General features: G+C 37.0%; 2 protein-coding genes across 2 annotated transcripts; both read right to left on the bottom strand.

Moving 5' to 3' along the window:
- Window position 1: 1 nt before the first annotated feature.
- On the bottom strand, window positions 2-4,649 carry LOC116112703 (histone acetyltransferase HAC1; the record flags this gene model as incomplete). Its single annotated transcript, XM_031398817.1, has 12 exons — window positions 2-344; window positions 427-644; window positions 860-1,252; window positions 1,340-1,418; window positions 1,730-1,869; window positions 2,048-2,360; window positions 2,457-2,599; window positions 2,695-2,895; window positions 3,000-3,128; window positions 3,547-3,825; window positions 3,922-4,218; window positions 4,578-4,649. Coding segments are annotated over 12 exons (2,379 nt in total), but the record flags the coding sequence as incomplete, so codon positions are not given.
- Window positions 4,650-4,662: 13 nt separating this feature from the next.
- LOC116112730 (histone acetyltransferase HAC1-like) lies at window positions 4,663-9,119 on the bottom strand. The gene is made up of 9 exons (XM_031398843.1): window positions 8,773-9,119; window positions 7,514-8,658; window positions 6,859-7,155; window positions 6,484-6,762; window positions 5,937-6,065; window positions 5,632-5,832; window positions 5,394-5,536; window positions 4,985-5,297; window positions 4,663-4,806 (listed from the first exon to the last, which is right to left on the bottom strand). Exons 1-9 carry the CDS (start codon window positions 8,939-8,941, stop codon window positions 4,663-4,665), a joined length of 2,820 nt encoding a protein of 939 aa, XP_031254703.1. The 5' UTR covers window positions 8,942-9,119.
- Window positions 9,120-13,056: the final 3,937 nt, after the last annotated feature.

Below are 13,056 nucleotides of genomic sequence, written 5' to 3'. Positions count from 1 at the left end.
AGTCGTGGAGTATGGATCAAAGGGTTATTCCCCAACTGATGATCATATCATAAACCCATTCCGCAGTATGTTTTACATGTGTATACCCTTCTCACCGTCTACTTCCGCCACTTTTTTCCACCACTGTTTTCTACACAGCACCCTGTGGCCCAACAAAACAACTCTCCACCTCCCCTCACTATCTGGTTCTTTCTCACCAAAATCACAATATTTACATGTACACATTTGGTCACCCAGCGTTGCCAGCAACCTCTGCAGCTCTTTGCCTCATCATCTCCATCACAGCAGCCCTACGCCGAGAATCAGACTGCTGCTGTAGCCTCCTCAAATGTTCTTTAAGATCTCTGAATAAATTAAAAAACATCTGGGTTAATAATTTACCAAAACATTTTCTACATGATTAAGATAAAAAAGTTATGTATAAACCTGCAACGTGGTACGTGGCATTCGGATTCTTTGCATGCTCGAGCATGGAGTTGCAGTAGATACCACATTTTTTTGCAAAGTACACAACCTCCAGATGCACGAGTTTTACATTGTATACCATGTCGGAAGAGCCCCTTCACCTTACGGCAATTAGGGTATTGGCAATGCGGAGAACGACATTGTGATGCATGCACCAGTAGATCAAGCATTTTTCTAAGCTGCAAATTGAAACACCAATTATGTTAGAATCAACATAGAAAGAAGCCCGAGTTTTTAAACTGTATGTTCATGCTTGAGCAAATTTTTTTATAAATAATTTGTTTTGCGTATTTGTATAGAGAAAATGAAGAGTTGTGTTCAAGAAAAATATTAAAAAAATATATACAAATGAAAAGAAGGAAACTACAATGGATAAATAACGAGAATACAGCACCTGCAACACCCGCATTTGCCTAGCTTCTTTATTCTGTGCATCACGATCAGCAATTGATGGATGATTTGTCAATTTATGAGGATGATCAATACCCCCATCTTTCTGATAGCAAGCATTGCATACATCATAATCAGGGCAAACTTCACAGCGCCAACCTTGACCAGTTTCTATATCAAGATGGCATATATTGCATGTTGTTACAAATGCAGGTGCAGTTGGATTATGAAGATGATAAAGGACCATCATTGATGAGTGTTTAGCCCGCCTCAAGGTATCATACTGATAGTGATTTCCTTGGCAAAGACTCAAAAATGCCTGTCTGGTATCAAAGAATTCACTCTCGAGAATCTCATCTCTATCTTTTGTATCAACAGGTACATCCATAATTGGAACCTAAAGGATTTCAAGATGCCATTTTTAGTTAAAATATGCAGTTACAATAGTTACTCGAATTAGGAGTTCACATATTTGAGTACTTACTTCCTCAAGAGGGTGTACTTCCCTCAAATTGATGGGATGTCTCTCTCTTTCTTCACGTTTCTTTTCAGCTTCAAAGCATCTATTAAGTGAAACAGCATAAATATCAAAAACCCCAAGGAACAAGTAGGAATTATACTCTACTAATCAACAACAGTTCAAGAAAATTCAACAATATTTGACAGTGGCAACCCAAGACAAGGAAAAAGATCAAAAAGAAAAGATCAGGGATAAGAATAACATCACGAGTTCCCATTCCTGACAAGGAAACTCTATTGCTTGCGGTTGGTAAAACATGTTAAAATACCCCAATGATTCAAATTCATATATCAAACCATATAAAATATAACACTTTTCATGACATTAATGTGTATAATTATAGAAGATACTTACTTATCACAAAGCTGAAAATTTTTACACTGTCTGCATACATGACGATTCCCAGATACCATCAGAATACAACAATGATTGCACGCATGCTGTAAATGAACCATGATAAAATCTTCCTTCATTGGGCAAATGGTCTCACCAAGCTGGGAAAAAAAAGGTAAGATGAAAACAGAAATTAGAAATTAAAAAAAAAAAATAAACCCAATAAAAAAATTTCAACTTCAATATGCAGCAAGTAAAAAGAAAAAGAACAAGCATAATCAATTATCTATCTTTCAAAGAAAATTTCAAATCATTAAATATCTGGAGGTTAAACATTACTTTATGCATTAGTAGCAGATCCTTTGACGCGTTACCGGAGAGATCAGTTTGACCAGATGCTTTAAGAGCCCTTTTTGTGATAGTTTTTTTGGTTATTCCTTTCTTATTCTGTTTTTTGCCATCTTCTTCTTGACGAATCTGATAGATTAGATCTTCTGCAGCACCAGGCCAGTAGTCACCATCAAAATATGGCAGTCTAGCCGCAGTTACCTTAGCTCTACATTCACCAGTGGATACAAAGAAGTGATCGTATAAATTAGTAAGATCAACCACAATGCTTTCCCGGGAAGCTTTTCTTAACATCGCCAAATACCTGAAGAAATGCATGAAAAAACGCAAAGAGTAAGAGGATGAAATAATTCATGAAGTGCTGAGTCACTAAGTTTCTTTCCAGAATATTATTTCTCACCATTCTCGAAGCTTATCAGATTTTGGAGTTTTCTGAATCTCTGGATGACAATATAATATATAATCTTCACCCTTTAGAGGAGGGCAGGCCCATATATAACAGCTTGTAAAACCACGCAACTTGCAATATTCAAGGTAGCCAATCTGGAAACATTATTTAGCATAGAATATTCCAATTAAATATCACAAATCCAATCAATCACCGTTAGAAAAGAGAAAAATGACAACTTTAAACTTACCAGGATTTCATGGTAGACAAATGTACGAAGTGCTTCTCCAGTAACTGCTTTAATCTCAGGCCTAAAATACTTCACAGAGTCCAAATATGATAGATACACACGACGCTGATTTGGAAATTGGCACTCTGATCCAAATTCTTGAACATACATGCCAAAAAGGCATACTTCTACACCTTCAATCTTCTGAAACAGCAGAATTACCTGAAAGAAATGATCATAAATTGAAATCAAGAGCTAATACACATCACGGCCACTACATTGCCTTGTCAAAGTAAGAGAATTAATCAAGAGTATATCCTCTATACCTTAGACTTATATGGGAACTCAGTTGGGTAATTCTCTTCGTGAAAAATTTCAAGAAAACGCTGCTTCACTTCCAACTTTTTGTCAACAGATGAAACAACTCGAACTACAAGTGATTCAGCCCCAGGAACCTGGAAATAATAATTAAAGAAGAAATTTATTAATGACACTCAGCATAAATTGATAATCAGAGTCTAACAAATTAAAAAAACTTTAATCTAATACAGACAAAAAACAATTAGCCTAATACCATATAAACATTTTCAGGGATAAACCTGTATGCAGATACCTAGAAGAGAAGTTCCAGGATCAGCAATACAGTAAGAACCATTAACAACAGATTCCAATTCATAGGCATCAGATAACATCCCATAAATACCAAATGGGATCACCTAAATCATCCTACTGTTAATTAGGAAAGGGACTCAATTATCATGTCATCACTTAAATCACAAAACAAAAGAGAATCCCCGCTAGTATCACTAAAAACCTAATATTATCAACCTTCACTCGAGAAAAACAGCAGACATGACAGCATAAAAAAATCACCTCATCATATGATTTTCCTTGAATCCTTGCCCTTTCTTGTCTCTCCACCTTCAGTCTCTTAAACAATCGCTGCTCTATGTGGTCACTAAGGATTGTTCTTGGCAAATCTTTGGCCCCCAGAACAGCACTCTGTGGTAAAGGCTTGCGTTCTCCTCTTTCAACCTCTGCTATGTAGCAATTAGGACAAGTGTATTCAGCTTGCCCACCATCATTCCTTCGACCATTAAATAAAGCACAAATTTGATGTTGCCAAGCTTCACACTTGTCGCATTGAACCCACTGCACGTGATGATTGAAGACAGAATACATCAGATTGAATGTTCAAGACCATGAAAACGTAAAGAACAAACACAAAATGACAAAGATAAAACTTACCCATTCTTCAGTCTCCTCATCATTTTTCTTCTTCTCCAGCCTTGCCTTTGGAATATTATTTCCATCAACAATGATGGTGTCTCCACGAGCCTCATTATAACATGGAATACAGAAATAGTGCCTTGTATCACCAGCTCCCATGGTATAATACATTGCATTTCGCTTAATACGAGCACCACATGGTGTGCAGTATATAGGTGGCGGTTCAAAAGTGAGCTTCTCAACTGCACACAGCTGACAAGAGTTCTCACTCATTGCATGCTCCATTGCTTGATTCTTTTCTGCCTTTGCTTTACTCTGAAAGAAAGAACAAACTTGTCAACCCATAATATTGATGCCTGATATAAGAGAGAATAAAAAAGCACATGCCTTATCTCAAGAAGATTGGAACATTTAAGCTATAGTATTGGTCGGTTAAAATATACATGCACATGCCCCTAATAGAATGACAAAGCAACTAGGACCATAAGAGAAAAAGATTCAACAATATTAACAAAAATATAGCAAAAGATGAACGGACAGTATTTGAACATGAAGAGCTACGTAATATATTTTTCTCCTTGATCCAGGAAAAAAAAAAAAACGCTGATGTGAACTCCTTTATCTTATCCTGCTCCTATATACAAGCCGTAGCATCTCAATATGAACTGACATACCTGGCCTACCCACTGCCTGAGGCCTGTTATGTGCTCTCTAACTTGTTCTGGAGTGAACAGTTCGGTCAGTGATTATAGAAGATACTTACTTATCACAAAGCTGAAAATTTTTACACTGTCTGCATACATGACGATTCCCAGATACCATCAGAATACAACAATGATTGCACGCATGCTGTAAATGAACCATGATAAAATCTTCCTTCATTGGGCAAATGGTCTCACCAAGCTGGGAAAAAAAAGGTAAGATGAAAACAGAAATTAGAAATTAAAAAAAAAAAATAAACCCAATAAAAAAATTTCAACTTCAATATGCAGCAAGTAAAAAGAAAAAGAACAAGCATAATCAATTATCTATCTTTCAAAGAAAATTTCAAATCATTAAATATCTGGAGGTTAAACATTACTTTATGCATTAGTAGCAGATCCTTTGACGCGTTACCGGAGAGATCAGTTTGACCAGATGCTTTAAGAGCCCTTTTTGTGATAGTTTTTTTGGTTATTCCTTTCTTATTCTGTTTTTTGCCATCTTCTTCTTGACGAATCTGATAGATTAGATCTTCTGCAGCACCAGGCCAGTAGTCACCATCAAAATATGGCAGTCTAGCCGCAGTTACCTTAGCTCTACATTCACCAGTGGATACAAAGAAGTGATCGTATAAATTAGTAAGATCAACCACAATGCTTTCCCGGGAAGCTTTTCTTAACATCGCCAAATACCTGAAGAAATGCATGAAAAAACGCAAAGAGTAAGAGGATGAAATAATTCATGAAGTGCTGAGTCACTAAGTTTCTTTCCAGAATATTATTTCTCACCATTCTCGAAGCTTATCAGATTTTGGAGTTTTCTGAATCTCTGGATGACAATATAATATATAATCTTCACCCTTTAGAGGAGGGCAGGCCCATATATAACAGCTTGTAAAACCACGCAACTTGCAATATTCAAGGTAGCCAATCTGGAAACATTATTTAGCATAGAATATTCCAATTAAATATCACAAATCCAATCAATCACCGTTAGAAAAGAGAAAAATGACAACTTTAAACTTACCAGGATTTCATGGTAGACAAATGTACGAAGTGCTTCTCCAGTAACTGCTTTAATCTCAGGCCTAAAATACTTCACAGAGTCCAAATATGATAGATACACACGACGCTGATTTGGAAATTGGCACTCTGATCCAAATTCTTGAACATACATGCCAAAAAGGCATACTTCTACACCTTCAATCTTCTGAAACAGCAGAATTACCTGAAAGAAATGATCATAAATTGAAATCAAGAGCTAATACACATCACGGCCACTACATTGCCTTGTCAAAGTAAGAGAATTAATCAAGAGTATATCCTCTATACCTTAGACTTATATGGGAACTCAGTTGGGTAATTCTCTTCGTGAAAAATTTCAAGAAAACGCTGCTTCACTTCCAACTTTTTGTCAACAGATGAAACAACTCGAACTACAAGTGATTCAGCCCCAGGAACCTGGAAATAATAATTAAAGAAGAAATTTATTAATGACACTCAGCATAAATTGATAATCAGAGTCTAACAAATTAAAAAAACTTTAATCTAATACAGACAAAAAACAATTAGCCTAATACCATATAAACATTTTCAGGGATAAACCTGTATGCAGATACCTAGAAGAGAAGTTCCAGGATCAGCAATACAGTAAGAACCATTAACAACAGATTCCAATTCATAGGCATCAGATAACATCCCATAAATACCAAATGGGATCACCTAAATCATCCTACTGTTAATTAGGAAAGGGACTCAATTATCATGTCATCACTTAAATCACAAAACAAAAGAGAATCCCCGCTAGTATCACTAAAAACCTAATATTATCAACCTTCACTCGAGAAAAACAGCAGACATGACAGCATAAAAAAATCACCTCATCATATGATTTTCCTTGAATCCTTGCCCTTTCTTGTCTCTCCACCTTCAGTCTCTTAAACAATCGCTGCTCTATGTGGTCACTAAGGATTGTTCTTGGCAAATCTTTGGCCCCCAGAACAGCACTCTGTGGTAAAGGCTTGCGTTCTCCTCTTTCAACCTCTGCTATGTAGCAATTAGGACAAGTGTATTCAGCTTGCCCACCATCATTCCTTCGACCATTAAATAAAGCACAAATTTGATGTTGCCAAGCTTCACACTTGTCGCATTGAACCCACTGCACGTGATGATTGAAGACAGAATACATCAGATTGAATGTTCAAGACCATGCAAACGTAAAGAACAAACACAAAATGACAAAGATAAAACTTACCCATTCTTCAGTCTCCTCATCATTTTTCTTCTTCTCCAGCCTTGCCTTTGGAATATTATTTCCATCAACAACGATGGTGTCTCCACGAGCCTCATTATAACATGGAATACAGAAATAGTGCCTTGTATCACCAGCTCCCATGGTATAATACATTGCATTTCGCTTAATACGAGCACCACATGGTGTGCAATATATAGGTGGCGGTTCAAAAGTGAGCTTCTCAACTGCACACAGCTGACAAGAGTTCTCACTCATTGCATGCTCCATTGCTTGATTCTTTTCTGCCTTTGCTTTACTCTGAAAGAAAGAACAAACTTATCAACCCATAATATTGACGTCTGATATAAGAGAGAATAAAAAATCATATGCCTTATCTCAAGAAGATTGGAACATTTAAGCTATAGTATTGGTAGGTTAAAATATACATGCACATGCCCCTAATAGAATGACAAAGCAACTAGGACCATAAGAGAAAAAGGTTCAACAATATTAACAAAAATATAGCAAAAGATGAACGGACAGTATTTGAACATGAAGAGCTACGTAATATATTTTTCTCCTTGATCCAGGAAAAAAAAAAAACGCTGATGTGAACTCCTTTATCTTATCCTGCTCCTATATACAAGCCGTAGCATCTCAATATGAACTGACATACCTGGCCTACCCACTGCCTGAGGCCTGTTATGTGCTCTCTAACTTGTTCTGGAGTGAACAGTTCGGTCAGTGATACCCCCTTTATTTTTGGCTTTCCAGACTTGGTTCCAGCAGCATTTTCAGCAGGCTGTGTCACATTTTCTTGCTTAGGTACATCACTCTCTTTCTCAGCTTTAATATTTTCTTGCTCAGCTAATGCAGTAGGCTCCTCACATATGATAGGCTCACCATCAGGCCTTTGGTTGCCAATGTCATCCACATTATCCTTCATATCACTGTTATCAGGACTTCGTTGTCCAGAACTTACAGGAGCTTCAGTCTTTACTTCCCTGAACTCCGACTTAATGGGCATACCCATCTTGCCCTGTTTGTAATCTTGGTGCTGAACATCTTGGGAAACATGGGGTTCAGAAATTGCAGAAGTCAATACTGCATTGCTCTCAGGATCAAGAGATTGAGAGGATTGTTCTAATTTCATGCGTTTTAGAGAAGGCTGTATATCTTGTGAACTTTCAACAACAGGTGGAGTTTTAGGAATCACTCCACCTGAAGTGTCTCCAGTATCATAGGATTTACAAGATCCACCAACCGAATTCAGCAACCGAGAGTCAGAGTTAGGACGAGCACGTTCCTTTTGTTGATGCAGATAGTTCTTCACCGGAACACAAACAGGGCAACAAGAGTCTCTGCACTGCCTGTGATGATTTATCAAAATTCTGGAATGATAGCAACGAGGGTATGGACATTGAGGTGAATTGCAATTCTCCATATGTTTCCACAATCTTTGAACAGTAATGCAATGAATGTCCTGACACTTCCCTTCAGGAGCAGTACATCGACGTGCATGGCGCAAGAACAAAAGCCATCTCTGTTGATTTCTAAACTGTCGATCACGGTTTCCATTGCTAGATCTGCAGCTAGTACCTCTAGAATTTGGGGGCTCTGTCATGCTTCTAGAACTGGCAGGTTGACCCATAACAGATCCATCTGAAGATAAATTATTACGCTGAGCTTCACCTTGCCCGGCTATCCTCTGGCGGAAATCCTCCTGTATATGCTGATCATGTGAAATGTTCCCGGTCATGTGAGTCCTTTCCAGTGATTGAGGATGCCATTGACCCTGAAGAGCTGCCTCTGATTGAGATCCTACAGAAAAGAAGTTAAAACCATTATGAGATTCTGTAACTGACTGCTGTGGATGCAAAATTTGCAGCATAGGTTGAGAAATTTGAGGCAGTAATAAGCAGATATCATACAGACCAGAAGAAACAGATAAATGTTGAGCACCCATAGAATGGTCTTCAGAAGGATTCAGCTGAAATTGGTTTTGTGACGCAGGCATCTGGAATGGCTCAGAAACTTGTGAATGCATCACTTCATTCTGCTGCTCCATTCCAGGTTCACGCTTCACCTGACTGCCTATTCTCATCACCTTAGCATGACCATATCCTCATTGTTTAACAAAATGCTGTTGCTGCTGACTATGCTGCTTCTGGTGGCGCTGAGTTGAACAAATTGTGCTGGTGTTGAAATTGATGCGGTTGTTGCTGACACTGTTGCTGTTGATGGGACTGTAGAAGATTGTCTCTTGAGGACAGGGGAAGAGAAACTCATCTTCTCTGATTGATCAATCGATGGAGGCTTTATGTGCGCACCCTGTGGTGCCCCATGATAATTCGACTGATTACCTATCATGGAGAGTGGTTTTGGACATGGCGACTGCAAGCTCACGATTAAAATTATGATTTTTGTAATTGCTCCAACTGATTTTACACCATAGAATTTCCCAGTCCCAATTATCAGCATTGCTCATGCCATACCCGTCACCTGATGAATAAATTGTTGGTTGTAAAATGCCGTCTTATGCAAAGAGTAACCTCAGCTTCTAAATTAACTATGAAGCAATAACATGATTCAACAAAAAGAAAGGAAACACACGATGAAGAGAGAGATATGTTACCCGCATTAGTGGTCGCTGATGATCAAAGTGCGCTGTAAAGGTTTGGGTGAATTAGCGTACGGGGTGGTCGTTAAATAGCCCTCAAGTGCCAGGTTCATTCACAAGTGGTAAATTGTTCCCAATCATCCCTAACCCACCATTTAGAGCCCCATTAGAGAACCCATAAGATTTATGCTGAAGGCCAGACTTATACCACTACCCATATGGCTGCCAGGTTGTGCATATGCGGCTGTTTTTGACCACCAACATGCTGCTTTTGCTGTTGTGGCTGTGATACCATTGTAGATTCAACAGTTGAAAACCCACACCATTATTAGAAGATTCCAATTCATATATACGGATTACTGCTACTACTACTACTGTGTTGTTATTATTACTGTTAAATCCAGGAGTAGGAATCATTTGACTTGTAATCCCTGGGCTCCCATTGATGACATGTTCCACCAGAACCAATGGAAAAATTGGCCGTGATTGTTGATATCCATTAGACAGATCCTGCAGAAGTAATTATGTAATGCGGCATAAAAGGAAAAGTAATCAGTACTATTGATAAATTATAAGAATCAAATATACCATCGTTCTATTGAAGGAACCACTCTGTAAGCCACCAGCTGACAACAGGCTTCCTGTGTTGACAGTTGTGGGTGCTATGGTATTACTTCCACTGGCAGCAATCACTGAGCTATCTCGAGGATGTAACCATCATGATGAATTCACGTTGTGTGACATCCCAGGTGTGTGGTATCATTGTACCAATGGAAGAGGAAGAATTTACAAGCTGTTGATGCCGCTGATTATGGTTATTGCCAGATCTTCCTTTAATCGACTACTCAACGAAACTCTAATGTCTCCAAATTCATAAATCCTCCTACATAGGGGTTGCAGATGTATAACAAGCATAAAGTAATTGTCACATAAAGAAATAATTCTTAAATATGAATTGCAGATGTATAACAAGATATAAACTAATTGTTTCATACAGAATAATAAGCTCTTGATACAATCCTAGAAATGATATACCTCATTGCTTCGATTTGACAGATTTCAATATAATGGATAACAAACATTTCTTTATTCTCAGAACAAAACTTAATAATTTATAATTAATAGCTGAGATAATTATTTTCTCAATAAAAAGGAAAGAAAAGAAAAAAAAAAAACCTTTGTCAGAGCAGCTTTAAAAAACCCTCCTCTAAGCGTTTTGAAATATCCCTAAACCTCGCTCTTGTTGCTTCATCAATTGGTTGGTCTGGCGTTGCAATAGAATTGAAAGCTGGAAAGAGTGAAATAAAATTCTGTTCGTTAACTGTCACAAAAATTTTAGTAATGCCACTTTTTCCAAAACTTGTTTCTCAATTGGACAATACTTTAGACTACCATAGAGATGATACAATAATGTGACAATTATATGACAGTCCTCCGTCATTCCTAAATAATATAATGCATTAATGAGGTGACCCACTTGAAATTAAAAACTTTATCAAGTAGTATTATTTTCTCCTTCCAATAAAATTTTGACGGATCAGAGATTAGTTAATTTCTTTTGTCCAAAACAATTAGTTTTCTTGTTTATCATAATCAAAATAAAGCGAGACCCAAAATGTTCCACAGCACTGATTCACAAGAATAAAATATTTCATCTTCCCCTCTTGTATATGTAATATAATTCAAATATAGAAAATAAAATTTTAAAAACATGTTAAGATATGAGTTCTACATAATAGCACCAATAGTTGCAGACTAGTAATTACTTAATAAAGATTATCTTTTTAAAATAGTGAACACTAATAATGATGGTTTCTAAGTAAATCATCCAATTCCCAAGTCCATTAGAAAGTTAATTGTAAGATAAGGAAACAAAGATCCTGCTTACTCAAAGAACCCATAATTATGATATCATATAAGATATTTAACCTTATTTGTTACTTAAACATTCATTCCTAGTCCAATGGATTCTGATTCTAAAAACACAAAGATACCACATAAACATAGGTGCTCACACATAAAATATGAAATACTGCATAACCTGTGAGTCCTAGAAAGCTAAAGATTACATATCACGACAAACCACTGCAGTTTCAAAGTCATCAATTAGAATTAGTGGGGAAGGTAACTTGTTTCATAGATTCAAGCAATTATTGAAGAATCCATTTACACATTAGATACATTTGCTACCAAAAAAAATCATAATATGTTACTACTGAAAACACAAATGTCCAGCATGGGAACATGATATTTTCTAACTTCAAAAAATGAAGGTTTCTGCTCTTCAATTTACAATATTGCTTGTTAAATTATGTAGTTAAAAGAATATTGCTTCTAATTCATTCTAATGAAAATTATTTTCTTCATTGGTGGTAAAAGCAATAACGTCATATGAGAAATTCGTAAACAACCTTAGTACACACTTCCCCAACTTACCTATTATTCCACAAATAAGGAGGAAAACAAGGAGGAGAATAGAGAAAGGAAATAACATACATACCATAAGAAAGAAATAATGCAGCAGTCATAGAATTTGGTTTATGTTATTTTGCTTCTTTTTTCATGTTTTGTTTCACTTCCTTTTTTTTCGAGTGTACTGCTGGTTCACCACCTTCATATTTTTTCTCACTACTACAAATGTTTTTTCATATTTCTTATCAAAATTAAAATAAAATAAACAAAATATATGTTAACCCAATCACCCATCCAGTTCATGAAGCTAAAGCATAACAATAATGGTATGAAAAACTTGACTTACATCCTGTCCCGCATAAACCCCGAGCTCTGAGTAGCTCAGCATCCACATTCAGCATATTATGCTGCTGAGAAACCCCAGCAACACCTACACTACCACCGCCACCAACTAAATTTTGCATTTGATTAGGTGGCAATGTGTTCCCATTTTGCTGCGGCAGTCCCCCTTGATTAGGAACTTGCCCGCCGAAATATGTGCCTGTACATTCATATTCTTCTTCTGCTTCTTCTATTCACAATAATACTACCGAATAACTCCCCACAACTATTTTCACAATACAGGATCACCCCACCCATTCACTCATTCTCTCTCAGTATTCACAAAATCTAAGATGCCCAAATACCTACACGTACAAGTAAAAAAATGATTAATGAACCTCAATTTGAAAGATACGATACAATTGCATCAATTGAGCAAGCAATTGATGTTAATTTGATTAGGGTTAGAAAATTGGGAAGTGGATCCTACGCTAATTGCGGGTAATTAAAATCGATTAAGTTAAACCCTAGCTTCTTAGGTCAAGTCGATTAAGAAATAGAAACAACCTGAATTGGGGATATTACAATCAGAGCAGAACCGATCGAAGGCCGTACGGTCGCAACCAATAACGACGATGATCGACGATTTAGTTGGGAAAAGTAAAATATAGATGAAGATATAGAAGAAAAAGATTAAGTCACCGCTTCAATCGCACGTGCCAAGAAATCCCGCACTGGTGAATTTACAAAACGGAGGCGACCAAGCAAGGAGAAGCTGATTATGGTTATGGCAATACGATTTTGAATCGATCGACACAGAGATGAAGAGGAAATATTTAGTCAAAAGCACAAGTCGAATTATATTA

This window comes from Pistacia vera, unplaced genomic scaffold, assembly GCF_008641045.1.
Source record: "Pistacia vera cultivar Batoury unplaced genomic scaffold, PisVer_v2 Contig666, whole genome shotgun sequence".
Classification (NCBI taxonomy): domain Eukaryota; kingdom Viridiplantae; phylum Streptophyta; class Magnoliopsida; order Sapindales; family Anacardiaceae; genus Pistacia; species Pistacia vera.
The sequence above is the reverse complement of the archived record's forward strand: the minus strand, read 5'-3'. Positions and strand labels throughout refer to the sequence as shown.

Bases quoted from the DNA above. Each gene is read 5' to 3' on its own strand.
- LOC116112730 (XM_031398843.1), bottom strand. From the start codon at position 8,941: ATGAGAATAGGCAGTCAGGTGAAGCGTGAACCTGGAATGGAGCAGCAG. The intron at 8,659-8,772 runs GTCTGTATGATA...TCTTTTCTGTAG, and splicing joins ACATTTATCTGTTTCTTCTG to GATCTCAATCAGAGGCAGCT. The intron at 5,298-5,393 runs GTGAGAAATAAT...GCATTTCTTCAG, and splicing joins TCTGATAAGCTTCGAGAATG to GTATTTGGCGATGTTAAGAA.